The following is a 27,341-nucleotide window of genomic DNA, read 5'->3' as shown; positions in this document are numbered from 1 at the left end:
AATCCATACTCAGATTCAATAATTTCCTTAAATTTTCATAGATTCCACACTATTGAGTAAGTCTCATTTACATAGGACTTTAAGTTTCATTAAAACGAATTGAAATGAATATTAAATTATTTTATTTATCCAATTGATATTAAAATAATAAAGACAAATGTGTTTTAAGTCACCAAATGTTTACCGAATGTCTTAAAATTATCACTTTATTACTTCGTGATCGATAAAATGTTAATCAATATTTTAATGAATTTGAATCAGTTTTTTGTAAATTTGCTGGATATTTAGGAATTTTAGAGCAACTAACTATAGATTATGATGAACAAACTTAGTTAATCTATGCTAAGCTTGCTTTAAAAACAGAAATAAGATACAAAACTGATTATAAGCATATCGAACATTCACTGTACTTCACATCACTTCATTTAAACAGGAACTTGATAAGAAGTCATTCCTTGTTTAGCTGCAAGTAAAATAAAATCAAAATTACAATATCCATCACTTCCAAAACATCAAAAACCCTTACATGTGTCATAATAATCATAAACTTCAATAGTTGCAGGCTTCAATTCAGCAACAAATTTAACTCTATAAGCATTAACAAAGACGCAACTCTTTTCATTCGAGATGGTATTGAAGTAGAATGTGATCTTAGTTCCTTGATTTGTAACTTCAGTCTTGCTTACTTCCGTATTTTTTCGGCAATTACAGTCGTTGTAAATATAACCAGATGGCATTCTAACAATCATAATAGCCATATTAGAAGTTCCAGCTGGAATATATCTAGCACAAACAGTCATAGTCATTCTGTGTGTGGACGATACATTAAAATTGGCAGTAACATCAAAGACCGGAACAACTTTTGTTGGATCTTCATAGAAATTGCAAATAAGACTGACAATGGCAAGTCCAGAATCAGATGTTGTAGCTGTGATGTCTATTTTTCTTGCAACTTGATCTAATTCATAAGACTGAACCGTAAGTAAATTTGAGAAATCGATATTTGTTGAAATGGAAGTGCCAACATCCGGTGCTAAACTGAGTTTGACATTTGCATTTATTGAATAAGTTCTGGCAAATTGACTTAAAGCATATAATGCCATGACTGTATCTTGTGATGAGCTATAACCGCCAAGATTATTGGACTTACTGATAAGATACTTAACAACCTTAAGAATAGTAGCATATCCTCCACTTCGTTTGATGACAGCAAGCAATCCATATGCGGTGACTTCAATGTCGAGTGATCTTGGCTGATATCTTGTTGAGGGTGGTGCTGGTAATACCCAATATAACTCTGAACTTGTTTCTGTCTTTTTAGCATCAAAAAGATTGTAGGCTTCATCTGCCTTACTACTTTTAGCCAGTATCAATGCATTTGCTATGATGCCAAATTCATAGACAGTATTGTTGGTGCTTATATTGTCTTCCAAATATTTTACAGCTTTATCTCTTGTGGCTGTATATTCTGGATATCCTGGTAAGATGTAAGTGAACATGATAACACAGTAAGCTGTCAATCCAATTCCTGCTCCACTTCCACTTTGCATATCAGCATGAATAACTCTTCCAGGTTCCTTAAATGAACCATCAGCAGATTGTTGTTGTTGAACGAAATCAGCACCTTTCTTGATAGTTTTGGAATCAATGCTGATCATGTCTCTAGCAAAATAAAAGTATTCAACGACATAAGCAGTCAACCATGTTGAGCCTGATTTATCATTATTTCCAAAAGCTGAGAAACTTCCATCAGTTCGTTGATATCTTAACTCATTTTGATATCCAGCAAGGATGTATTTTTGAAGAGTTTCTTTTAAACTTGAAGTAAGCTTTTCAGATACTAAGAGATATTCATAAATAGCTATGTCAGGTGCAAGACTTAGCATTGTCTGTTCACCACAACCGCCTGGCATGTTGATTAATTTATCAAGGTTGCTTAATACTTTTCCAAAAGTATCACCAATAACAGTAGCCGAAATTGAAGTTGTATCTTGATATGCTGAATCTGGGAATTTGCAGTTTAATTGATTTTCAGATTTTGGAGTTTTCGAGTCGAGCGCAATGAAGACAGATGATGTTATTGAACGTGGGATTCCCTCTGGGATGACTCTCAATTGTTTCTTAATTCCATCACCAGCTAATGGTCCTTTCGCAATTACTTCAATTGGAATAAAGCCGAGAATCTTTGGTCTTATTGCGAATTGTAGCTTGATGTTCTGATTGAGTTTAGTTGTGACAGTCTTGACATAAAAACCGTTGATATCTGTAGGGAAATAAATGTTTTATGGAAGAGAACTGCAAGTATAGTTAAGTATGATACCTTTCCATCCATATTTATCAAGATCAACAGCATCATAGCCTATTTGTTTAGTAACTTTAACTTCCACAGCCTGAATCTTCTTTAAATAGTTAAACACGACGATATCCTGAACAAGAACTTCATAACGTTTCACAGAATAAGGAAGTTCAAGTGATATGAAGAATGGCAAGAAGATGGTGACTGATGGGACATTATCAGACAATCCCATTCCATTCTGTGTGCTCATTGAGACACCATAGATCAAATAATTTGTTATTGATTGCGGAACTTTTTCGGATATTGCTTCGAGTCCTTTTTTGTCATCATCATAATCATTAGCCGAGCTGAAAGGTATTAAGTGTGAGCTATGAATATATAGTTGATGGATATACTGACTTAGTGATGTTCACATCACGCCACAAGAATATTTCTCTGAAGTCCTCTCGAATTTCAATGTTCTTTGTTTTGACATCTTTTCCACTATAATCAAATTTTTCGACAAGTTGGACTTGAGGTCTTACGGGTCTTGCTGTTCGTGGAATATTTGTGAATACAAATAGTCCATTACTCTGAAAATTCAAAAGTAAAATTCAAGAGCATCAACCTAATAATTAATTTTAACTCACCGCAAACGTGTATTCATAACCAGCAATAGTTCCCCAGTTGAGCTGGATATTACTTTTTGTGTACTTTTGTATGTCATCTATTACGTTTTGCTTTGTTATGTTGCTGCCATCTCGTAACAACAATAATCTAAAGAATTTAATCAAAATTTAGCTAAAATTAAAATTCATGACTTAATGTATTACCTTTGGTCCATAGCAACTAATGAAACTCTTGAACCAATGTAGCTTTCGATGTTTAGATTAACATTTGCGGCTGGTCTGACTTGTTGAGTTGCTGATGAAATTGTTAGCTAGAAATGGATAAAGATGAGAATAAGTCCTTAAAACAAAAATACGTTAGAACTTGTCATCAACTGGACATCAACTAGTTCTAACGTAATTTTGTCCACTCGGTTTTCAACTTCAACAAATCAGGCACAAATCCTTACATAATTTGGAAGATTTCTCTCCAAACGAACATAAACTTGTGTGGCCACAAAATCATTGTTTTTATTTATGTAGTAAGCAAGAATTCCTGCTTTTGGTGCATGTTTGAATGATGGTGTGAAGCTGTACACAACAGTATTCAGATCATTATCTTCATTTCCGTCACTATCAAAATAAACTTTTGAACTTTCAATTAAAATTCCTTTTGATACGATGTGAATCATGACATAGTCAGTTGGTTGACCGGATTTGATTTTTAGGTACACAGGCTCACCTAGTTCAGGACTGGAAAATTAGAATAGTAATTTACATAAATTTTAATTCTGTTTCTCAAACTTACGACTCAGTTAAAACTTCAATTTGCAGGTACGATCCATTGACTGCCTGTGCCACACTAGCACTAAGTGTATTATCAGCGGAATCATCAGCTGTTATCTTTAAAGATATAGACTGCGTGTCGGCTGGAACATCAATTGTGGATGATACAGAACCATCATCACCAATTGCCAATGTTTGTGATGGAAGTGTACTTGGATTTTGTGGAATGACTTGAATCTGGACTCCAGCTAATGCTGGTGAGCCATCATACTTCTTCAATGCAATTGTAAATTTGTATGGAGTTCCTGGTTTTATGTTATAATCTCCTTTTGGATAGATGTAGAAAGCATGAGGTCTAATCACGAAATGCTTCTCATCTGTTACTTTATCGCCAGTCATTGGATCTTCAAAGACTAAATTTGCTTGGAAGGATGCATACTCTGTAGGATTAACTTTCAGATCTTCCACAATATTGGCATCAAATGTTGCTGCACCAGAATTGACAATTAATGCCTTTTTCAAGATGATTTGATTGTTTCTTTGAATAATTACAGTTGCAGTTCCTGTAGGTTCACCTCCAAAAGTGTAAGTTACTTCAACGGAGATTGGAACTTTTCCGAATTTGAATGGAGTGTTTTCAGGAATCAATAATGATCCTGTCACTAATGGGAGTGTGTATTCAGCTATTTCAAATTCTTTTGACACGATCTGAGTAAAAGCTTAGAAAAAGTTACGGAACTGGAATTGAAACCTTTCGAATACTCACCTCATCATCGCATTGAATTTGCAACTTCCAAATTCCTAATCCAGCTTTGCTTGATAATTCAAGTTGATTCTCATATTTACCCTGATCAAAAACAACATTTTTGAAAGTCACAATGGCATTGCCATTTGAATCAGCAATAGATACGACACTAGAACATTTTGGTGCTACAGCTCTTGTCTCCGAATCAATAGCAAATGTTCTGAATTGAAGAAGATCGCCAGGTAAGAAAATTGCTTTGTTTAGTTGTAGCAAGAATGAATATTCTTTGGAAATGTAAGTTAGGGATCTTCGTTCTGCAAAGTTCTTGCTGTCAACAAAAAGGTTGTAAGTGCCTTTGGTGATTGTTGATGTCTATTGATAAGGAAAGTATTATTAATTTTGAGGAATATCCTCAGTTACATGGTTTTCAATACCATGATTGAAATACATTCAAACCCGGAATAATTCCTGAGATTAATTCAGAACATTTAATTCCGGGATTAAAAAGCTTTTACAGAAATCAGAGCTCTAAGTCGACTCGAATTTTGTATGAAAAGTCGATCATAAAATAGACTCAACTTCATATGAAGCTGACTTCTAGCTCTGCTAGTAACTTACATCAATATCAATCGACACATCTGATTTATCACTCGATATTGTTGCTGTTTTCATAATATATATTGAAGCTTTTGAATCACTTTGTCCAGTGATTTTGATATTTATGCTGATAGTCTCTTGCACATCGATTCCTCTAATGAAGACATTGTATGGCAAACCTCTTCGAATTGTGTTTGGAGCTACGACTGTGAAGATCCTGTTTGACGGTAAAATGACCAAATTAGGGTTCTGTGCTATTTCAATGATTCCTTATAAAATTTTACTTACGATTTTGGAATGATCCTTGCGTCAGGCTTGGGAGGTATAGAAGGAAGTGGATTTAATTGCGCAAAAACTGTAAGTGGTAAAATCACAAAATATAAAATCGTCAATTTCATTACGGTTAATATTTTTAAGACGTTCTTCAATGAAATTTGAAAGAAAACTGATGCGGAACAAACTAAAAATATTGTTTTGATGAAAGAGATAACAGACTTTGGGAACATTTACACAACTGGGACACTTTATTTTTATTGCGGCGTTTTGTACTTGAATTTTTTGTTATATACATTCAAGGATGATACTTGTCTGCAGATAGCATTAAATTATTCATGGCATCCAAGTCGCTGTCATGTGACGTCTAAGTGGCAGTTGGATCACATATGATCGCCAACTGTCTGCTATGAAGAATGCCATGTCGATCGGCTGTGCTTTTTAATGAGTTTTTTGAAAATTGGACCGAACTTTCAATATTGGGATTGTAGACAAAATTAAGATTTATACTGAAAATCCTTAGAAATAAAAACATTGAAACATTCAATTTAACTACCGAAAACAATCTACATTTATTGACTCTATTCTTATGGAGAATAGACACTAAAAAATTTAACAAAAAATTTAAAAAGTTCCAAAGTTCGAATCTTAAAATTCAAAATATTGTAATTCCTCATTCATAGTAATAGCATCCTTTACCCAAATCAGGGGCTGGATATGAAGTCATTCCTTGTTTAGCTGTAAATACATAAACATTAAATTAAGTCATAATTCCAAAAATCAAGTCATATCCTTACATGTGTCATAATAATCGTAAACTTCAATTGTTCCACCTTTCAAATCAGTGACAAAGCTAGTTCTATAAGCATCAACCAATGCACAACTTTCTTTATTTGTGAAGCTATTAAAGTAGAATATGACTTGTGATCCTTGATTGATGGTTTCAGTTCTGCTAATATCTGGATTACTTTGAAGTTGACCACTAAACATAAAACCAGATGGCATGTTTACAATCATAATAGCCATATTTGAGGTACCGGTAGGAATGTAGCTAGCACAGACATTTATAGTCGTCCTGTATTTGCATGTGAAACCAAAGGTATAAGAAACATTGAATACTGGAACAACCTTTGTTGGATCTTCATAGAAATTGCAGATCAGATTGATTATAGCAATTCCTGAATCATCTGTTGAGGCTGTAACTGTCAATATTGTTGTGTTTGGTTTCAACTCGAAGGATTGAAGAGTTAAGGCATTAGAGGAACCAACATTAGCTGTGAATTTTTTACCGGTATTTGGTGTCAGTGTAAGATCTACATTTGCATCCAATGGATAAGCTGTAGCAAATTGACTCAAAGCATAAAATGCCATAACTGTGTCTTGTGAGGAACTGTAACCGCCAAGACTATTGGCTTTACTGACGAGATATTTGACAATTTTGATAACTGTTGCCAAACTTCTTCCTTTTTTAATGACTGTGAGTAAGCCATATGATGTCAGTTCAATATCGAGTGATCTTGCTTGATACCAATATCTAGTGTCGGCTACAGGTGTTGGTGTTTTCCAATATAAAAATCCTGATGCTTCAGTTTTCTGATCATAGAACAATTTGTACGCAGCACTTGCTTTACTACTTTCAGCGAGTTGTAATGCATTCGATATGATGCCTAATTCATATAAAGATCTGCCTGTGCTGAAATTGTCTTCTAGGTATTTTACAGCATTATCTCTTGCTGTATCATATTCAGGATAGTCAGATGCAATGATTGAAAGCACAATGACACAATAAGCTGTTAATCCAATTCCATTTCCACTACCACCTTGCATATCAGTATGAATAACTCTACCAGGTTCATTAAAAGATCCATCTGGACTTTGATTTCCAACAATGAAGTCAGCACCTCTCTTGATGACGTTAGAATCAATTGAGATCATTGTTTTAGCAAAATAGAAGTACTGGATGACATAAGCAGTCAACCATGTTGAACCTGATGGATCATTATCACCAAAAGCTGAGAAACTGCCATCATATCTATGATATCTCAACTCGTTTTGATATCCAGCACGAATGTAATTTTGAAGAGTTCGTTCTAATGTTCCTCCCAATTTGTCGGATGATCTAAGATATTCATAGATTGCTATATCTGGTGCAAGACTAAGCATTGTTTGTTCTCCACAACCACTAGGCATGTGGATAAGTTTGTCCAGATTACTCAATGCTTTTCCAAATAAATCGCCAGTAACAGTAGCTGTGACAGAGGCTGTATCCATATATGCTGACTCTGGATAATTACATCTTAATGAAACTGTTTCCTCTGGGTTCTTTGAATCAAGAGCAATGAAGACTGATGATGTGATTGAACGTGCAACTCCTTCAGGAATAATTCTCAATTGTTTCTTGATTCCATCACCAGCTAATGGTCCTTTAGCAGTCACTTCAAATGGAACAAAGCCAATTTTGGTTGATTTTAATGCAAATTGGAGTTTGATGTTTTGTTTGACTTGAGTTCTAACAGTTTTGACATAAAATCCCTTAGAATCTGCAATTAGAAAGGAAGACTTGACAAGTTTCCTCAGCATATTGTCAATCACTTACCTTTCCATCCATACTTGTCAAGATCAACAGCTACATATAAGTCATTCTTTGTTACCTTAACATCAACAGTTTGTTTCCTTGGAAGATAATTGAAAATCAGGATATCCTGGACGAGTACTTCATTTCGTTTAACAGAAAATGGAAGATCAACTGATAGGAAGAAAGGCAGGAAGATGGTGACTGATGGAATATTATCAGACAATCCCATTCCATCGTATTTGCTCATTGAGACACCATAGATCAAGTATGTTGTGATTGATTCTGGAACTTTTTCGGTAATGGTTGCAATACCTTTAGATTCATCATCGTAGTCGTAAGCAGAACTTAAAATAATTCAAATGAGTAAGAACTTAATAGTTGCATATGCAGATAAACAGACTTACTCATATATTGAAACATCGCGCCACATGAAAGTTTCCCTGAAGTCTTGTCGAATTTTGACATTTTGACCAGCACGTCTAGTTGGTCTGCTCATCATTGGTCCGCTCATTGCTTCCCTACGTCTTGGTCTTGTTCCAACTGGTCGAGGAATGTTTGTGAACACAAAAAGGCCAGCGTTCTAAAAATAAGGTTATTTTACATTCTTAATTTAAAAAGTATCAAGTTACGTACTCCAAAATCATATTCATAATCAGCATCTGAACGTTCAAGACGGCTTCTACTGTATTTATTCAAATCAGTAATAACTTCTTGTTTAGTAAAGTTATTACCCTGTCTCAATAGTAATAGTCTGTGGATAGATGGAAAGATTTTAATTGTTATGAATAGTTAAGAAAATCTGTGCCTTACAGACCTTTGATCCATAGCAAACAACGATACTTTTGAACCAATTTTGCTCTCAATGTCTAAGCTGATTTCCTCACCTGGCTTAACGTCTTGAGTTGATGGTGAAATTTTAATCTAAAAGTATCCAAAATGTAAATTTGGTTCCGTAAAATGAGCAACAATTCCTTACATAATTTGGAAGTTCTTCCAACTTGACAATAGTCCTTGCTGTTATAAAGTCACCATTTTTCTGAATGTAATATGCGAGGAATTTTATTTCTGGTACATACTTAAACGTAGGCTTCAATGTGTAGACAACTGTCTGGTTGTTATTATCTTCGTCACTATCACTATCAAAGTATAGCTTAACTGAATCCATAAGAACACCTTTAGATACAATATGAAGCATTACAAAAGAAACTGGCTCTCCAGTTGTTACTTTAATTTGCAATGGCTCGTTTATTTTAGGTCTGAAAATGATGTGTTAAATTATAAAGTATCAAAAAATGGAACCACTTACTCAGAAGTCAATACGTTCAATTCTAAGTATGCTCCTCTTCGTAATGATGGTGCGTTCAACCTTACGTATAAAGATGAATCTTCAGCATCCTCAGCTTTAATTCTCATAAAGAAAATTGTCAAATCTGCAGGTAAGTCAACTGATGACGTCACAGTTCCATCATCACCAATTGTTAAAGTCTGTGTTGGAATTATGCTTGGATCATCGGCTTCAATTGTAAGTTTGGTGCCTGCTGGTGCTGGTATGCCATCATATGATGCCATAATTATAGTAAATTGCACTGGTGATCCTAGAGTAGCAGGTCCTACTTTGGATCTAAATCTGTATGTCTCTTGTATGATTGCAAAAGGTTTTGTATCCGTAACCTTATATCCTGACAATGCATCTTTAAAGACAACACTTGCATCAAATCGTGCGTATTGTGCTTCAGGCATCTTCAAGTCATTAAACATGTCAAGTTCAAATGTTCCTGATCCAGATTCAATTTGGATAGTTTTTTGTGTAATTGCTGGCCCATAGTTGCTGATTGAAAGTGTAGCATCACCTGAGGCTTCACCACCGTGTAAGTAAGATACATCAACTGTGATTGGAACTTTTCCAAATCTATATGGAGTTTCAGCTTGAACTGACACTGATATTTGGACTAACGGAAGTGTGTACTCCTTTACACTAAATTGTTTTCGTACATTCTAATGGAATTAAATTGAAATAACTTGTATTCGAATAAAGGACATAAATATTAGCACTCACTTCCTGATCGCCTTTGAATAACAACGTCCAAGTTCCTAAGCTTGCTTTTTCAGATAATTGTAAGCTTCCTTCGTATTTTCCTCTCCTAAAAGTAACATTTTGAAATGTCATGACTTCAGTATCCCTCTCATTAATAATTGAAATCACATTAGTCGACGACGGAGTTACCATTCGAGTTTCTGAGTCGATAGCGAAAATTCTGAATTGTAGAAGATCACCTGGCATGAAGATGGGCTTGTTAAATTGAATGAAGAATGAATATTTCTTCTTCATGTAAGTCAATATCCTTTTTTCTGCAAAGCCATCATCACTTTCCACGTACAGAGAATATTTTCCGAATTCGATGTCAGAAGTCTATATAGAACATTGAAACGATTAGAGTATGCAGTCATAATCTAGGTTAGGACAGCACTTACATCAAAATATACAGAAGCCTTCGAATTACCTCTCGAAAGAGTTGCAGTTTTTTTGAGTCTAAAATATTCATCATTTTCAGTTGTTCCATTGATTCTGATCACAAAACGAATGGTGCTTTTGACATTGAATCCTCTAACTTGAACGTTGAATGTCTTGCCTTGACGTATTACGCCGGGAGCCACGATTGTGAAAATGCTGAGAGATGAGAAGAATTAATTAATGATCAGCAATTTTAAGCACAGTTTCCATAACCATTAAGGACATAACCTCAAAAGTATTAATTCTTGAACCACAACGAGCCTAATCTATCCTAGATTTTAGACCACTTGTCTTCAAACTCATTTAAACTCACGATTCTGGAAGAATTCTTGGGACATAACGAGATGTTTTTGCTGGCCTTGAAGCCGGTGGTCTAACTGGTCCGGAAGCCGGTGATGAAATTTGCCTGTTCTGTGTAGTATTAACCACAAACAGTGATAAGTAAATTAAAACTATGAGCTTCATAATTGCAAAACTTTCAGCACTTATTCAAAAGAGAACTGAAAGTCTACTGATGTGGCAGTAACAGATCCTCAAATTTATATATCGGCAATTAATATTTTTTGCATGCGACTGTCTGGTTTTGGAGAGGGGGAACATTACCTCATTTAATCATTGTCTGGAGCTGAGTTCAATATCCTGTGGGATGAAAAATTGTGTGAAATTAAGTAGCAGTTAATGGCTACAGATGTAGGTGAAGATCTTTGTTATTTAATTAGGTCCAGTTTGCATTTTCAAGTAGTTTTTGAAGTATTACAGCATTTTTCTTTGAAACAGATGGAACATCAGGAACAAATGTACATGTGACTCCATTTGTAACTATTTACAAAAAGCCATCCAGATAGCAACATTAGTAATAATTACAAACTAGCTACGTGAAACTTAAAAATAATTTAAGTGGCATCATTCATGTCTGAATTAAACAGACTAGTCTGTTTAAGTTCTATTTGAACACATTTATTAATCCATTACGTCTTAACATATAAAAAAAATTTTGTTTATTTAGTTGGAAGTGGAATTTTGGATAGAAGGAATAAATTGATATTTACTCAATTGTTTAAGGTTCTCATTGACTAAAAGTGAATGATGATATTCTGTTTACTATGCTCGTGACAAAATAAATCCAGTAGAATCTAAATCAGTTCCCTGACTTACAAAATAAGATCCAGTACAGAACTATGTCATTTCCTCGACTTAAAAAACAACATTCAGTAAGATAAAATCACTTCCGCTTTACATATAAATTGTGATTATCTATACAAGAAGTTTTTCGAAACAAAATCATCAAACAACCTTTGATTTTTCATGAATCTTTAATATTAATCTGCTTGATTCCTAATATCAGCCTGAAAATTTCATCATACAAATTAAACAAACAGCAATTCTCTCAAAAGCATTAAAACCAAATTTTATTCCATTTCCTTCAATAAAAATATTTAATCAGAGTAAGGATTTTCCTCAGGACATGGACATGGTTTCTTTGGTGGACATGGTGGTGGACACGGTGGTGGACATGGCGGTGGGCAGCATGGATGATATCCACTTGATTTCATATGAAATGATGTGCAATCTGACTTTAATTCAAATGTCTTTAATTTTCCAACTTCACAAAATGGTGGCACGAGTTCTTGGTGATGTTTGCACATTGAATCTTTTGCGTCGTTACTTGCAAATCGCTTTTGTCCATTTTTTGAGAAAATTAATGACCGACGGAGAATTTTTGATGATTGACGAAACATTTTTGATGGTTAAAATGGATAACTTTGAAAATTTGGTCTTGTCGAGCTGACGAACGAAACGAAACTGAGAAAATTTCTGAGGAGAGTGAAAATCAATGAAAACTAGATCAAATTTTTGATATTAAAAATTATCAATCTGATGTTTCGTCAATCATTTGACAAAGTTCTCAATGATTATACAGTTAGTCATCCACTAAAGCTCATCATTAGGATAACAAAGACAAATGCTTTTCCTAGAAAAATGGAAGAATTTTAAGAAGTAAAATATCAACAAATAAAAACACAAAGAAGCCAAATCTCAAGTCACAGATTGTTGAGAACTTAATGAAGTCATTTCCAGATGATTAAACTCGATTGAATTAAAGTTGATGACTCAACTTTCTGCATTCAAAGTAAGAATCTTCAAACTTTCTTCTTACAAAAGTTATGAGAACATTCAAATGCTGTCTAGCAATATTAATGGATCAATTATCTCCTGATGCTTTCTTTATCGATTTTCAAAAGTATTAAATCGAATGAAATGCTTCCATAGCTTAAGAAGCATCCATTAAACCACCCAGTCAATAATTTTAAGTTGAAAATTCTCAACAAACTTTATCGACTATGCTAAATTCATCTCATAATTTTAAAGCTAAATTTATGACTTTTTTACATCCATAAACTAATGAACTTCTAAAACGTCAATCGATGAATCATTTTTCTTACAAAAACTTTTCTCATCAGTTCCATAAAAAAATTCTTAAACTGTCTTACGATTATTAACACATTTAATATTGAAGTTCTACAGTTCTTTATCTTTCTGCTTTCAGTATCAGATGCGAAATATTTCAATATCGCAGATTGATTAATGAAGAAAAAGTTTTATGATGAAAAAGTTGATTCCATTAAAAATTATTATGTAAAAGGTCATAAAACTTGTCATCGATTGAGATTTTAATTTGCTTACAAATTCTTGGAAATGTGTTTGTTTTGGATGCTGCATCTGGTTTTGTTCAGTTTCGGCTGCTGTTTGTGACAAATGAGTTGATCAGGAGTTTGTTTTAGTGATAAAAACATAAGAAGAAGAATCGATGTGTGCTGGGTTGCCTATCCAAAAGTGTCCCAATAAGACGTAGAACCAGGGCTGGAAACTTCGTGTCATGTCGTAAAGAAGACATACGTAATTTCCGGAAGTCATACGGCCTGGAAAATCCAATGTTTAAATTTTGTCCACTCCAATCAAATCGACTGTTCGTAAAATTCATGTCAATATTGAGCTTTGAGAAATTCAAAGAATAAGGACTCAGACCAGCATGATTCAAGTCTAAATCCATATTCGGTAAAATAGGACTCAGACTAGACTCAACATGCATGAGTAGAATTTTTCGTCCTTTTTTGCAATATGCTTACAGGATAGTTACAGTATGCTTACAGTACGATAGTTTTTGGATAAACATAATTTTAGATCGTTGCAACACTTAAACGGAACAAGACAACAATATGATCAGGAGTGTAGTAAGGAGCTTGTCTTCCTCTCTTGTATGTAGAGTAACCTGTGCACATTAGTATGCATTAAAAAATTTTGGAATATGCCATGTGCCATATGCCATGAGCCGTATGTGATTTCGGTCAAGACTTACCACCAAGGCGTCTCGCAAAAAATAAAAGGTTGCTCACCACTGATTGCACAAATCATACTTAACAGGTGGTATAAATTATAAGAATTTATCAAAATTCAAACAACAAAAATTGCAACTTTTAAGTCAGTAACCTTAAATTAATCATTAAATAAATAACTTCGAGAAAATGCTATCAGCAATTAAATTTGTCAAGTCACCAATTAATTATGGTTTGTTATTAAACGCAATTTAATTTTATCGTTATCAGCTATGATTCAGACATTCTATACTTTTCTGGTATTTTTTTAGCACGTGTGTGAGAGATAAGTGATCTAATGATTAGATTAAAATATGTGACTGGATTAATTTGTTGATAGCAAATTTTGAAAAAATATCTTGAAAAATAATTTTGAAAAAGGAAGCCTTCATTTCATGATTTCTTGGTACGGAATCAAAATTTTTTTTGGATAATATCCATGATCGTGGTTCTGAGTCATCAAATTTTGTGTGTCATGTAATTCTTTTTGAGTTTCTATAAGTAACTGCCAATTTAAAATGCCTATAATTATGCTATATACTCAAACTTGATCGTAATACACTTAAAACACATGCTTAATATCAGAATATCTTCCATATAATACAATTGGCTTCACAACAGGCTTTGATATTCTTATCAATAAAATCAGAAGCGATAAGACCTTTTTTTTACTTCAAATGTTCCTTAACCTTCATGTAAGTCAGTTTCGATTAAGAATTTCTTTAGATTAGACTCAATTTTTTACTTCTGTTCCGTTCGCACAAACTCAGAACTTAAAATAAAACAATTATGTCATTGTTCAAGCGCCCAGTCAATCTTGAATTTCCTCACGTTTACTTCACATTCACTGCAAAAGATAAAGGAAGTGATGAGACGACAGAATACCGCATTCAAGACATTCCAGAAAATAGATTCGAAGAGGCAGTGGACATGATGGTAAACGTTTTTCTACCGGATGAGCCTATAAGTGACAAAGTCTTAAACAACCCGGAAAGTGTCAAAACAATACGTGTCATTTGGATGAAAGCACTTCAGCAACGAGTATCACTTGGATGTTTCAGAAATGATGGAAGTGATGAACTTGTTGGAATGAATGTGCTTCAAGTTGTTACCATTGATGACCCAGAGGATGACACAGTGAGTGAATTTTGTGAATAGATTAAAGAACTATGCGTAAAATTTTGATTTTATCGCAGATTGATGACGAAAATGTATTACAAATTTTCGGATTAATGGAATATACAACAAAACTTGCTGATATCTACAACAAATATAATGTCGATCGTTATCTATCAGCAATTGGACTTGTTGTTGATAGATCGTATAGAGGATGTGGATTAGCGAAGCACCTTTTACATGCAAGAATACCATTAATGCAATATATTGGACTGTCTGTAACTGTCACGTCATTTACTGGAGTTGGTTCACAAACGGCTGCCAAAAATGCTGGATATGAGGAGTTGTATGTGAAAAGGTAAGTTACTTTGGAGAATTATGTGAAGAATATCAAATTTTTGACCTAATATCTTTCTTTTCAGCTACGATGAGCTTGCAGAAATTTCACCAAAATTCTATTTTACGAACAATCGATCAACAATTTACAAAGTGATGGGATTGAAGATTCCATCAAATAAAAATACTCAGAAATAAAATGTAAAAGACTTAAAATTTATTAGTTTTTTAATGGATTCATGGACTTTGCTCAGGGGTCAGATGATACAATTCCTTAATGAATTTTGACAAGTTTTTAGGTAGTATATCTACCTCCTAGAAAAAATGTTTATTTTTCTTACAACTTAATTTATGAAAGAGTACTTAACGAAAAATTCAGAGAAAAAGTTTTGGACCAAGGATAGACTGCTTTGCGGCTTATTTTGACCCGACCTAACATTTAAAAGCACCAAATCCTTCTTTTATTTTTGATGGTTGATATCCATAATAACATAATATCAGTTGAAGCTTCTGAAAAGGCACACATTTTTTAGTATTTGGCCAAAAATCGCAGGCAAGCAGCTTCGAGCTGTATCTCCAGGCTTGCAGTTTTGAATGAACCCTATTTGTAAAAAGAAGGATCCGAACCTATAACCTTCAAGGTAAACATACCAAATCTGAAGTAAAGCATTTTGCTGTTTAAACCAAAAAGATGCTTAACAATTTAACTGCTGAAAACTTATTAAAGCAAGTACTTTAGTTTTACATTCATGAATGTATATGGTCAATCCAAAACAGAATTCCTCAATTAATGCAGCTCTTTTTGAAACCAAGTCAACAGATATCTGCATTAAATTAGTTCATCTACATCGATCTAGTCCATATTTAGCATGAAAATTTACATAAAAATTATTCATTCAATCAAAACACTTCATTTACTTCCCATGTACAGGAAACTGTATAAAAGATACACTTTATTTGTATCCTCTGCTTTCTGCATCAGCAAGTTTTGCAATTCAAATGATAAATTAAGGAAGAAAAAAAAGATTCTCTTCATTTGACCTCATTTTCATCATGATGCAAATTCATGCGAAGCTTCATAAATTATACTTTCTTCTTCCTTTGATTTCTCGAGAGGACTCGATGAACTTTACTTTCATTTCTGTTGATTCATGATGGAATTGAAAATTGAATTTTACACATTTTTCTCATCACCTAAAAGATGTTGAGTAATTTATAGCTTCAGTAAAATGTATCAAGGTGAAGTAGATAGAATGGAGAGATGAAGGTGATTCAATGGCTTTGATGTTGGATATCTTTAGAAAGTCATGAAATTTATGAATCTGGCATTTCTGTTACATACATGATAAATTGTAATCATTGGATGTATTCTTGCATATAAGCTCTAATCTTAAGATTCGGACACTAAAATTCTAGGTTTTGAATTTGGGAATCTGGGGAACGTTAAGTCAGCGCTTGATTCATCAGTCACTGAAGCACTAGGCTGGTGTTGTGCAACTGTACACATCGGTGATAAGCCTCGACCGAAAAAGCACATGACATGCAGTTTCAGGACACTTCCAAACAATCTTGACAACACACGGCACACAGTTTGGTCAACTCTGCATTAAACCATTCCAAAATTGTCCACAGCATTCTCAATTTCATGTAAAAATTTATCGATTTTTACAAAACCCCCTTTTTAAATCTCCATTTCCATCACATCCACATTCAACAGTTTGATGGACAATAAACAACAAAAGAAACTTTCCATTTAATTTCCATTCAACAAAACAAAATCCTTTTACAGTCTAATGACTTTCTAACTTCCTATTGATTGCAATTAAACACAAAAAGCAATAACTCAGTGGAGCAGGTGAAATCGACAATAGTGCTATGGGTGGAAGTTAAAGTAATCCCATTCATTAATCGAGCATTCTTACTTTTTTCCCCTTTTTATTCTAAGCTTCTCATTTCCGTACAATAAATTTTGTAATCCATAATGATCCTTAATCAATAATTAATTTATGATGATAGAGGCTTTCTTATTATTATTATTTTTCTATGGATGCTCATACTCATGGTGAAGGAGGCAGATAAGAGTAGTTGGAGGGTGTTGGAGTTGATGGCATGGTTGGTTGAGTATGGATGAAGCGCAGTTGATGGTGTTTTTGGGGGTGAATTGAAGTTTTGTTAGCGATATGGACAGACTCTGTTGTGGTGTCAGATTAGAGTGGTATCTGGGATATTGAGCCATATGCAGCCTAATTTGCCTGGTCATATGTATAGCCTCAGATGCTAAGTGGTCAGACAACAGACGAGAAATCTGCAACAATCTCTTTAAACAACAGAACTGAACCAGATGCCACCATCCTGCTATTCATAGTGTCACCCCCAATCTGCTGCTCACAAAACTACTCAATCCTTCCCTAAATCCAACATATTCCTGTGAATCTCATGCGAATTAAAATCACCAAAATAAATTTCAACTTCCATCTCTTCTCACTTTACTTTTCTTATTTTCCTTTTCTGCTTCGACACGTGTATGTTTGTGCGAAAAAGTCATTCTAAGAATAATAAAAATAAATTCAGTACAAGCAGTGGCTCATGCATACATATTTTCCTCACAGGGGCCATAATTTGATGATACTTTAAGAGTTCTCGGAGTTGAAAAATTACCAAGTGGGGCGATGGTTAAAATGCACATTTCATTATATTGATTGTTGTTACACACGTGTGTATGGAAACAGATGGATGTAGGATTAATGCCGAAAATATTTTCTAGTGTTATTCTTATGGAAATTTTTATGGTTGAAAAGGTTTGGAGATGCTTTTCCATTTAAATCGCTTTAATGAGCAGCGATTTATTTTCTTCTGACAGGTGCTTTAAAAAAAGTTTTCTTTTTCAATAGCCATCCCTTATTGAAATACTTCCAATGGATGTCTAGTAGGTAATATTATGGATGTTATAGAATATTTTGTGAAATGTGATCAGAATTTGCAGATTTGTAGGCAAAATATTCATTGAATAATTTTTGATGGCGCGCAACTGTTGTGCAAACAATAATTTCATATGGAACGCAACTATTGCGCAGAGAACAGTTTTATGTTGCGTGAATCTTTTGTGAGGAGATTAACTTTTTACATAGCACGCATCATTAACGCAAAAATGATTTCTATGGTGCGCAACTGTTGCTGTGATTCTAATATGGCACGCGACTGTTGTCTGTAATTTTATATGGTACGCAGCTGTTGTACAAAGCTGCAAAAAATCACTTTATGTGGTGTGTAAGCATTGTGTGGAGAATAAATTTTACAGTTTACGCAACAATGTATGTTGCGCAACTGTTGTACGAACAATAATTTCTGTTTTGCGCTCTATTTTAAAGCAAACTTTATAACTTCCATTATACTATCAATTTCAGGGTTATCTACATACCTTTCATAAAAAATTCTCAGGTGATGAATATGAATTTCTTAACATTTTTTATAATATTATTTTACAGACCTTTCTACCATTACATAAAGATGAGCTCAAATTTGACTTTGATATTAAGAAGAAAGCAGCACACGAATCATATCAGAATAAGGCGTAATATCTGAATCATAATATAGCACAGAAAAGTCTAGTCAATGACAACATTTTAACCTTCGAGAAATTTTTTAATAATGCTCGTCAAGAAATATTATATGTAAACATAAACTTTATTGAAATCGGATTATTCATGCATCCCCAAACTGCGAAGTTCAAAAACTTGAGACGAGAAAAGTTTTTTCGCCACGATTTTAATCACGACACTGTTTGTGCTGCAGACAAAAAAAAAATTGTAAAACTTTTTTACAGAATACAATTTTTATTTTCCTTTCATTAGCTTCATGGTGCCGGTGTGGCACTATAATTAAAAATAAGAAAAGAAAGTAAGTAAGCAAGTAAGATGAGAATTTTTTTTACACCAAAAGGAACAACAACAGCAAGTAGAAAATGGAAAATTCTCGGATTCATCAAGTTCTAATTTTAATTAAAATTTATGACTTTGGGATTACTTTTTAATGCTGTTTTGTGTATGGATGAATGGATAGAGAAAAAAAAAGTTTACAATCCAATCATTAAGGAACGATGAAATCTGAGTTAGCCGGATGGGAATTTAAAGAAAAAAAAGTTAATTGAAAAGTTTGTGATCTTGTTCTTATTTGAATGAAGCGCATTGGTGGGTTGATGGACTAATTGTTGCTGGAGGGTAATTGATGGTGATGATGGAATAAGAATGTTAGAATTTAGTTTAAATTTGCATGAATTTCTTGAACAAGCTGTGTTGAAGATCGGCATGATGGGACGATCCCGAGAGGCATAAGTGAAGGATGCTTCGTCACGGAACTTTAAATGCTGCGCTAAATTTCATTTATTAACACCAATCGGTAGGCATTGTTGATAGAGACAGCATTGCATTTGGTATTGGCAATTGGCAGGAAACTAGAAGAAGTTATCTAAAGACAGATTCAGATCTGACGAAAGTATAAGCGGTACAATGGAGAGATCGGAGCCAAATTGCGTATCACAGTTGATTTAACATATCAGATTTACTGTACTGCCAGTGATGTACCATGTACGTACCGTGCTTTACCGTACCGTACCACCACCTAAGAAATCGACCCCAGAGTTCGAATTCGACTTGGATTTTGTAAGAAAAGTAGACTAGACTCAGCTATTTGAGTGTCAAATTATAGGAAATTCGAATGAAGTGGCTTAATTTGCATCAAAAAGGAAAATATTTCAAGCTAAATAACCACATCCCCAAGTTCAATTAATACAATCGCATTTATGAGCTAATGTAATTTACTTAAATGAATGTTTAATAGTAAATGCACGACAAAGGACCTAAAAACTTGCTGAAAACGTCTAAAAAACCACGAACAAAACCCAATAAATAGAAAAGAATTTTGGTAATAAATAAGGATTTAAAGAAACTGGAAAGAAACTAACTAAAGCACAAATCCAATAAAATAAAGTAGGATTTGTCAAGAAAATAAATTTATTGTCCTTGAAAATGGGAAAAACTTTCCAAAAAAAACTAGACTTTTTTGTGTCTTTTTCCGAAAGAAATTGAAATTAATTTAACACCATCACAACATTCCCGTCACGTGAGACAGCAAAGGGAAGAACGAAATTTAAAAAAATTTAATTTCCGAAATTGTTGCCATTTATCCTCCACCTCCATGCATTTTATGCTGTCTTCCTGCCTCTCCTCGCTGTAAACTTCTCAAATTTCCAGCTCCCCCCACATCGACAAATTTATCATAAAAGAGGGGTGCCCTCCTCGCGTCAAGTGAAATTATGTAAAGCATGAATAATTTATCAGAGCTGACTGTAACATAGTTTTGATGTCCCTAATATACTTTTATGATGCCAACTTGCCCTCATTCTTTCATATCCCACTCATTCATTCATTCATTCATTTATTGTAAAAATATTTTTTTACAAAAGCAAAACAGAAGGGGTCTTTGGCCGAATAAACAGTTTTACCAACCCCAATGTGCAGTCGATATTTGTGTTTATGTCTAGAATGGATTTTTTTTTTCTGTTCATCGTGGTGTGTGCAAAGGGAAGAATGTGCGTTGAACCCCAAATTTTATTTATTTATCGGTATGGAATGTCATAAACCTTCATCAAGATACTTTCGCTACATCTTTCTTAATACTTTAATTCTTGGAGGAAAGTGAAAATTAGGTGATTGAAGGTGGATTGTATGTGACGCAGTTTGAAGGCTTGAAGTGTTGGAATTTGGTGATTCATTCAAATTTTGTAGCAGATCCATTTTAGGAACTTATTTTGGTGAAATATTAAGTGTTTTAAGTCAAACGAAGGTATTCAGGCAAATATCCCAGTTTGATTACTGTAACCACGCGATATTGGAATATAAACTTTATCAGTAATTGGGTTCGATTCCCAGTAGTAGCCAATTGTATAAAGAGTATAGTATTGACTAATTTTTATCAACTTACGACGCACTTTGGCTCTACAGACACTAGCTTGAATAGCACAAATCGGCTAATCGATTTGGCCCTGCCATATTGCATTGACAATTTCGTATTGATAGCTCGCTACATCAATCAATCCAGCACCAAATCAGGGTGCCGGATTTTTGAATCAGTATCGTTCAAAACTGTTGGAAAAATATTTTATTTTTGGATTATTTCCACTAGAAAGTCCCAATAAGTTATAAATTGTTTTAAAGCTTGTACTATTCTATGCCAAAAAGTAATATTTAGTTATAGTATTTATCACATGGATTTTGAACTAAAGAGAAACTTTTCATAATTTTGAACTAAAATGAACAATTCTGCAAAATGTGTAGTTTTATAAAATACATGGTGAACTTTTTATACATAAATCATAAAATTATGTCCAGTAAAAGCATCAAAATTATGAATTTTAGAACAGTACAAATGTTCTGAGATAAAAATTTAATGAAAAGGTTTTAGAGGTTCATTTGCACCATAAGTAATTAAACTAGCGTAAATAAGTCTTACAATTGCTTTAATTAACGTAAAAGGTCAGTTGAAAGCGGAAAAAAGTTTATGGAAACACTTTAAGAAATTTTTTAATCTTTTACAGACATGCTCAATAATCTGATAGATCATGTTAATGAATACCTGTACCCAATTTATGTGCACTCATAAAGATTTAAGCATTTTTTCTGACAATTTCTCTTGTCAGTTGCAGCCATTTTTTTTACAAGCAATTTTAAAAATTTAATTTTTTTGCATAAATATCACATTAACTGTTATTGAAGTGACTAAAATAGCTTACAAATTCAAAAATTACTATTATTTAAGCATCCTAAGCTTTGTAATATCGATCCTCTAAAACCTTTCAATCATTAAATTTTTATCAAAATGTATCAGAACATTTGTACTGTTCTAAAATTCATAATTTTGATGCTTTTACTGGACATAATTTTATGATTTATGTATAAAAAGTTCACATTAATCATGTATTTTATAAAACTACACAAATTTGTACAGAATTGTTCATTTTAGTATCAAAATTATGAATTTCTCTTTAGTTCAAAACTGTTTCCATGTGATATCGGACATTGTGTGAAAAATTTCTACTATAACTAAATATTTTCCCAGGTTTTTTGGCATATTTGAATAGCTCAATATACAAGCTTTAAAACAGTATATAACTTATTGGGACTTTCTTAAGTTTTAGTGGAAATAATCAAAAATATATTTTTCAAAACATGGAAACAGTTTTGAACGATACTGTAACTAATTTGGGTAATATGCAATAATTGATTCGTAAAAATTGTCGATATGATTAGGGCATGCAAAATGTCCACAACTGCACGTCCATAGAAACACTTCAGAAACACTCAAGACGACAAACTGCAGTTGAACGACAACTCACCCCTCAATGTCAATTCATTTCTCAAAAACATGCTCAATAAAGTAATAAAAATAGAAGAAAAATTTAAAAAGCAATTTTCCTTGCACTTGAAAATTATGAGGGATGAAATGCAATTTTTGAGCATCCCCTACCGAATGATGATATAAATAAATAAACAAAAGGATGAGGATTCCGATGGGAAATGTATTTTACATCCTCTACCTTTCATGAAATATGTAAAAGAAATAAATGTAAAGTCATAAAAATTCTTTCCTTCATTGCCTTTTCAACACTTATTATCCATCCTGATAAATATGAATGAGGAATAAATTTGAGATGAATGAGACACATGATGATAATTTATATTGATGGATTTAATGCATTTATAATTTTTATTTTGACATGAAGTGTGATAAAATTACAATATATCAATTTACATTCATGGAATATAGAAGTAGAGTAGATTTCGCAAAGGGACAAATGTATCGAACAGCACGTTCAAGTCGATTCTCGAGAAAGACACTTCAAAATTGACTAAATGGAAAATAATATTGAATTTAAATTTAAGGATAATGGATTCAAGATTGTTTTATGCTTAATATTAAAAATTATGCCAGACACAATAAATTTTTGAGTTCATAAATATTCATTTTTTACTTAGTGCTGGTCACCTACCCTCGTCAGATAACTTGACAAGGAGGAAATTATTAAAGAAAAATATGAAAATCTGACATCCGGCACATTGGGTATTTGACATTAGAGAAATTAAATTAATTTTTGAATATTTTGGAGCTGATTTGGATGAAATTAAAGATGGTTCCTTTGAAATCAATAAGGGAGAATGACCTCAGTTGTAAGATTGGATCTGATAATTTCAGTGTGCCGATAAGATCTATTGCAGATGCTCATTTACACACCAAGATGGTAAAAATTGATAGTTTGGTTATAGTTAGAGCAGTGGTGTGTCATGAGTTTGCTCTGATAGCTGTTTCCAACCTTTTTAATGACAAGGAATGAGATTAGTTGCAGCACGGCGCTCAACAGATGCTCCTGTAACTCAAACGCAAAAAATACTTCAATTTTCTGTCTAAATTTCATGAAAATTACAAATTTCCCAAAAACTATCCTAACTGACGTTGGATCAAACATTCATTTTCTCATGGATTCTCCACCTCAAATATTGTAGCCTTAACTTTGACAAATTTACATAAATCTAATGATATATTTTACATAATTCATCAAGCTCTACAGTGAGCACATCAATCCACAAAGCCAGGTGACAAATAAAGCATTCAAAAACCCGTCAAAAAAGATTTACAAAAATGTTCTTTCTCACATTACCATAAACGTTTAGCTCCACATTCTAACAAATTATTCAGAACAAAAATAACAAAACAATCAATCAAAGTGAAATAAAAGCGCAAAGTGAGTATAAAGTTCTTTTCAAGTACCGAACGTGCCACTCATCAATGGATTTTCGTATAATTTGTAAGTTCAATGAGAAGTAAAGAAGAAGAAGGAATGTCTTATTGATTCTTACTAATACACAGTTCCCCCCGTAAGCAACAAAAACATAACAACAGTATGGAATGTGTGTACATATGGCACATCACGAAATGTGTATCTTTAGAGCTTTTTTTTCTATGTATTGCATTTATTGTGACGTGAACTTGTTTCCATTTATAGTGATGATGACTAACACGGGGGGTTGCGATGGAAATTTTCACATTTTTTCCACAATTTTATGGAAATTTGGCGACTGCGCAAAAAATACTTCCAGTCTGCTGACTGCCTGTTGTGACATTATTTATGGACATGTTCTTCTTCTTATTAGCACAAAACAACCACAATGAGAAGCTTTTTGTTGTGCTTATCAATTTCAATTCAATCTTTTGCAGCAACAAAAATGGATAAAAAAAAGTTGTTAGCAATTCCTTATTTTGTCGATGTTTTGGACATAAGGTTGGCCTGTTACTTAGAATTTTTGTTACCGATGAATGAAGCTCTTTCGGATACAGGCAAAAGAAAATTGTTTTTATTTCTTTTTGCCTTTTTTTTATTACTTATGGGAAGTTAGGTTGGATTCGTTTTTTTGTGGATGGCTGGATTGAAGATGCTTCGATTAAATTGTGTAAGGGAGCGGGGAAAAACGTCGAGTGTATTGACTGTTTAATTGGAAACGTGCATGTCTCTCGTAAATTTGTCTTGAATTTTTCAACATTTAAGGCTTCTTCCTTTTTTTATGAGGATACTTAAAATAGATTTTTTAATGACATTATCTTCTTAGAATAGTAGTCAATGTGGGAACTACTGTTTCTTGTTATGATGATTGGGTCAATTTTGGTTGTCGATGCTTTGGTTACTTAAGATTGATATTACAACTAATTCAAGTCAATTAGATTAGTTTAGATCAGATCTCGAAGTCGACTATGCAATACAAAATTCGAGTCCACTTCAAGCTTTGTGAATCAGTGCTTATAAAACTATGCTGCGTGATACATTCCCTTGGTACGTTACTATCTGAGGTGTGTCTTCAAAAATGTTCGAGAGGCACTGGTTAATAACATGTATCCCGAGTAATAGATACGAAGAAGGTTCATGCTTGGTTCTTAATTTTTCACTTAACTGACGCATCTTCTAAATCTCCGTCGTGAATACATTTGTTAATCCTTGAGCTCAAAATCGACTCGAATTTTATATGGAATCGAGTCGATTTGAGTTGACTTTTATATACAAAATCCAAGCTCTGCTTAGTCTAAAATGGAAAGACACTTGTGGAAAACCCAATAACCTTTAAATAGAAGCGGCTTTTTTGCGGTTAGTCACTTAATCAGTATCGAACCCTCAAAAGCTGCATGGCATAGTCTTCTTCATTTGTGTCACTCGGAAATATAATCGAGATCATAACTTAACCTAGTTCTATATTTGGCATAGACTTAAGCTAATGCTGTTACAATAGGCAGTTTGAATCAGTTTGAATACTTTTGCAATTCGAAAAGTTTTGATTCTGTCATATCAAATGAGATTAGAATCGTCTTGAGTCGAAAAACGTTTTTTGCGACATGATGGATTTTCTTGTCAGACCAATTCGAAAACTTTTGCATGTACAGATTTGGCTGTGATATTGTTTGGATTCATGTATGCTAACCCGAGCGACGTAAGACTTTATTTCAGTGTTGTACAAACTGTGTGTCATGAATCTCATGCAGTGTGCAGTTTTGGTTGTAGCTTACCACCAAGGTGTGCCGGGGTACAAAAAGTTTGGACTTCACTGCTTTATTTAAGATTCTTTAAGAAGATTCTTGGAGTTTTTGTGAATTCTGTAAGAGGTTCATACTGATAACCTTTCTTAGGGTATTAATGAGCCTATTATGTAGGCATAACTCGTGTAATTTAGAGTCGAACTCAAGACAGAAGGGCTTGTGAATATGATCAAGAATTTCTAGTTACTTGAAGCTTTGCTGGCTCAAAGTAGCTCAAAGAGCTAAAAACTGCCAATTTCACTAAAATCCTCAGCCTAGTAACAATCTCAAAAGCTTCTCTATCTCCAAATACCAATCAGACCTTCAAAAATTATCGACCCAATTTCAAAAAAGTCTTTTCATTATTTTATTTATATTCCTATTCCTTTATGTTTTATCGATGAAACCTCGACATTCAGCAAGGTTCTCGTGACGTGACCAATCGACACGCACGTTTCTATCGACATTTGCGGTCATAAATTACCCAAAAAAGAAATGGTAATAGAGGATGAATATTACGTGATCCAAGAAGTATATCCAATTCCCGAACATTATTTTTGCAGTTCCTTTCTGGATGCGAAAAGAAAAGAATTTCACATCCCATGCATGAGTAAAAGTTGTTTTTTATCCATTTGAGCATTATTTATGTCATACTGAGCTGTTGCTGTTTCCATGATAATTTGAATTTTGCATGACACAATAGATTTATTGCCTGATTATTCCTTACTATTTGTTGTTGTTGGAGGTGAGTATGTTTGCGTCTGTAAAATTTTTCAGATATGAATGATTTCGTTCCTTAAAAAATAGGAACATTTTTCATGCTGACTGAATAAGAAGAAAGCTTCAAAATTTGACGATAAGGAAGCAGGCAAAACAAAGCATAACTTGTGCTGTTTTGTTGATGAAAAGTTTTATGTCGCTATAAACTTTGACAAACAATAAAAAAAAATTTAATTTGTTATGGCATGTAGGAAGATGTGGTCATGTAGAGTGGAAATAAAAAAAAATTTCGTTGAACTTTGAGTATGAACAGAATATTATTTTATTGCACGTATTTCTGATGGACATGAGACCTGTCGCCATAAAACTTTGAAAAACTGTTGACTGAATCAAGATATTAAATTTTTTTGGAGTCGTGATGATGGAGGGTGGGTGCTTTTTGGGGGTGCTTAGTGGGGATGGTTGTCGAAGTTGTGTCTGAAAATTTAATTTTAAGTCAGTGTTGTCTAAACTGAGAGCTGCTGAATTTTTCTGTGGCTGCTACGTATCATATGCCGTCTGTGGTTTTGGTCGAGCCATACCAGTAAGGTGTCCGGTGATGTGACGACCATTGAAGTAAGAAAGCAAGTTAAAATTTATGTAACGGTCAAATAAATTTCAAATATTATCAACTGTCAAAAATTATTTGAATTTTTTTGAAGATATATTTCAAAAATTAACGGTCATCGTGACTTGTGAGTGCATTTAGAAAACAATTTTTCAACTTTTTTTTTGGATTCATCATTGATATTGGATTAATCAATGAAATTGAAT

General features: G+C 33.5%; 4 protein-coding genes across 4 annotated transcripts; 1 reads left to right on the top strand and 3 right to left on the bottom strand.

Moving 5' to 3' along the window:
* Positions 1-425: 425 nt before the first annotated feature.
* On the bottom strand, positions 426-5,086 carry LOC139095111 (CD109 antigen-like). Its single transcript, XM_070646363.1, has 10 exons — positions 5,033-5,086; positions 4,436-4,786; positions 3,692-4,377; positions 3,354-3,636; positions 3,109-3,215; positions 2,926-3,052; positions 2,696-2,868; positions 2,321-2,643; positions 527-2,263; positions 426-463 (listed from the first exon to the last, which is right to left on the bottom strand). The coding sequence occupies exons 1-10, from the start codon at positions 5,084-5,086 to the stop codon at positions 426-428; spliced, it is 3,879 nt and encodes a 1,292-aa protein (XP_070502464.1).
* An 871-nt stretch (positions 5,087-5,957) lies between these two features.
* LOC139095110 (CD109 antigen-like) lies at positions 5,958-8,226 on the bottom strand. The gene is made up of 3 exons (XM_070646362.1): positions 7,881-8,226; positions 6,082-7,824; positions 5,958-6,022 (listed from the first exon to the last, which is right to left on the bottom strand). Exons 1-3 carry the CDS (start codon positions 8,104-8,106, stop codon positions 5,958-5,960), a joined length of 2,034 nt encoding a protein of 677 aa, XP_070502463.1. The 5' UTR covers positions 8,107-8,226.
* A 15-nt stretch (positions 8,227-8,241) lies between these two features.
* LOC139094811 (CD109 antigen-like) lies at positions 8,242-9,131 on the bottom strand. The gene is made up of 4 exons (XM_070645988.1): positions 8,836-9,131; positions 8,674-8,780; positions 8,493-8,610; positions 8,242-8,439 (listed from the first exon to the last, which is right to left on the bottom strand). The coding sequence occupies exons 1-4, from the start codon at positions 9,052-9,054 to the stop codon at positions 8,260-8,262; spliced, it is 624 nt and encodes a 207-aa protein (XP_070502089.1). The 5' UTR covers positions 9,055-9,131; the 3' UTR covers positions 8,242-8,259.
* Positions 9,132-14,462: 5,331 nt separating this feature from the next.
* On the top strand, positions 14,463-15,413 carry LOC139094983 (uncharacterized). The gene is made up of 3 exons (XM_070646221.1): positions 14,463-14,882; positions 14,942-15,219; positions 15,284-15,413. Exons 1-3 carry the CDS (start codon positions 14,535-14,537, stop codon positions 15,393-15,395), a joined length of 738 nt encoding a protein of 245 aa, XP_070502322.1. The 5' UTR covers positions 14,463-14,534; the 3' UTR covers positions 15,396-15,413.
* Positions 15,414-27,341: the final 11,928 nt, after the last annotated feature.

Source organism: Chironomus tepperi, unplaced genomic scaffold (genome assembly GCF_022539635.2).
Source record: "Chironomus tepperi strain 1889 unplaced genomic scaffold, CSIRO-AGI_Ctep_v1 contig_359, whole genome shotgun sequence".
Classification (NCBI taxonomy): domain Eukaryota; kingdom Metazoa; phylum Arthropoda; class Insecta; order Diptera; family Chironomidae; genus Chironomus; species Chironomus tepperi.
The sequence above is the reverse complement of the archived record's forward strand: the minus strand, read 5'-3'. Positions and strand labels throughout refer to the sequence as shown.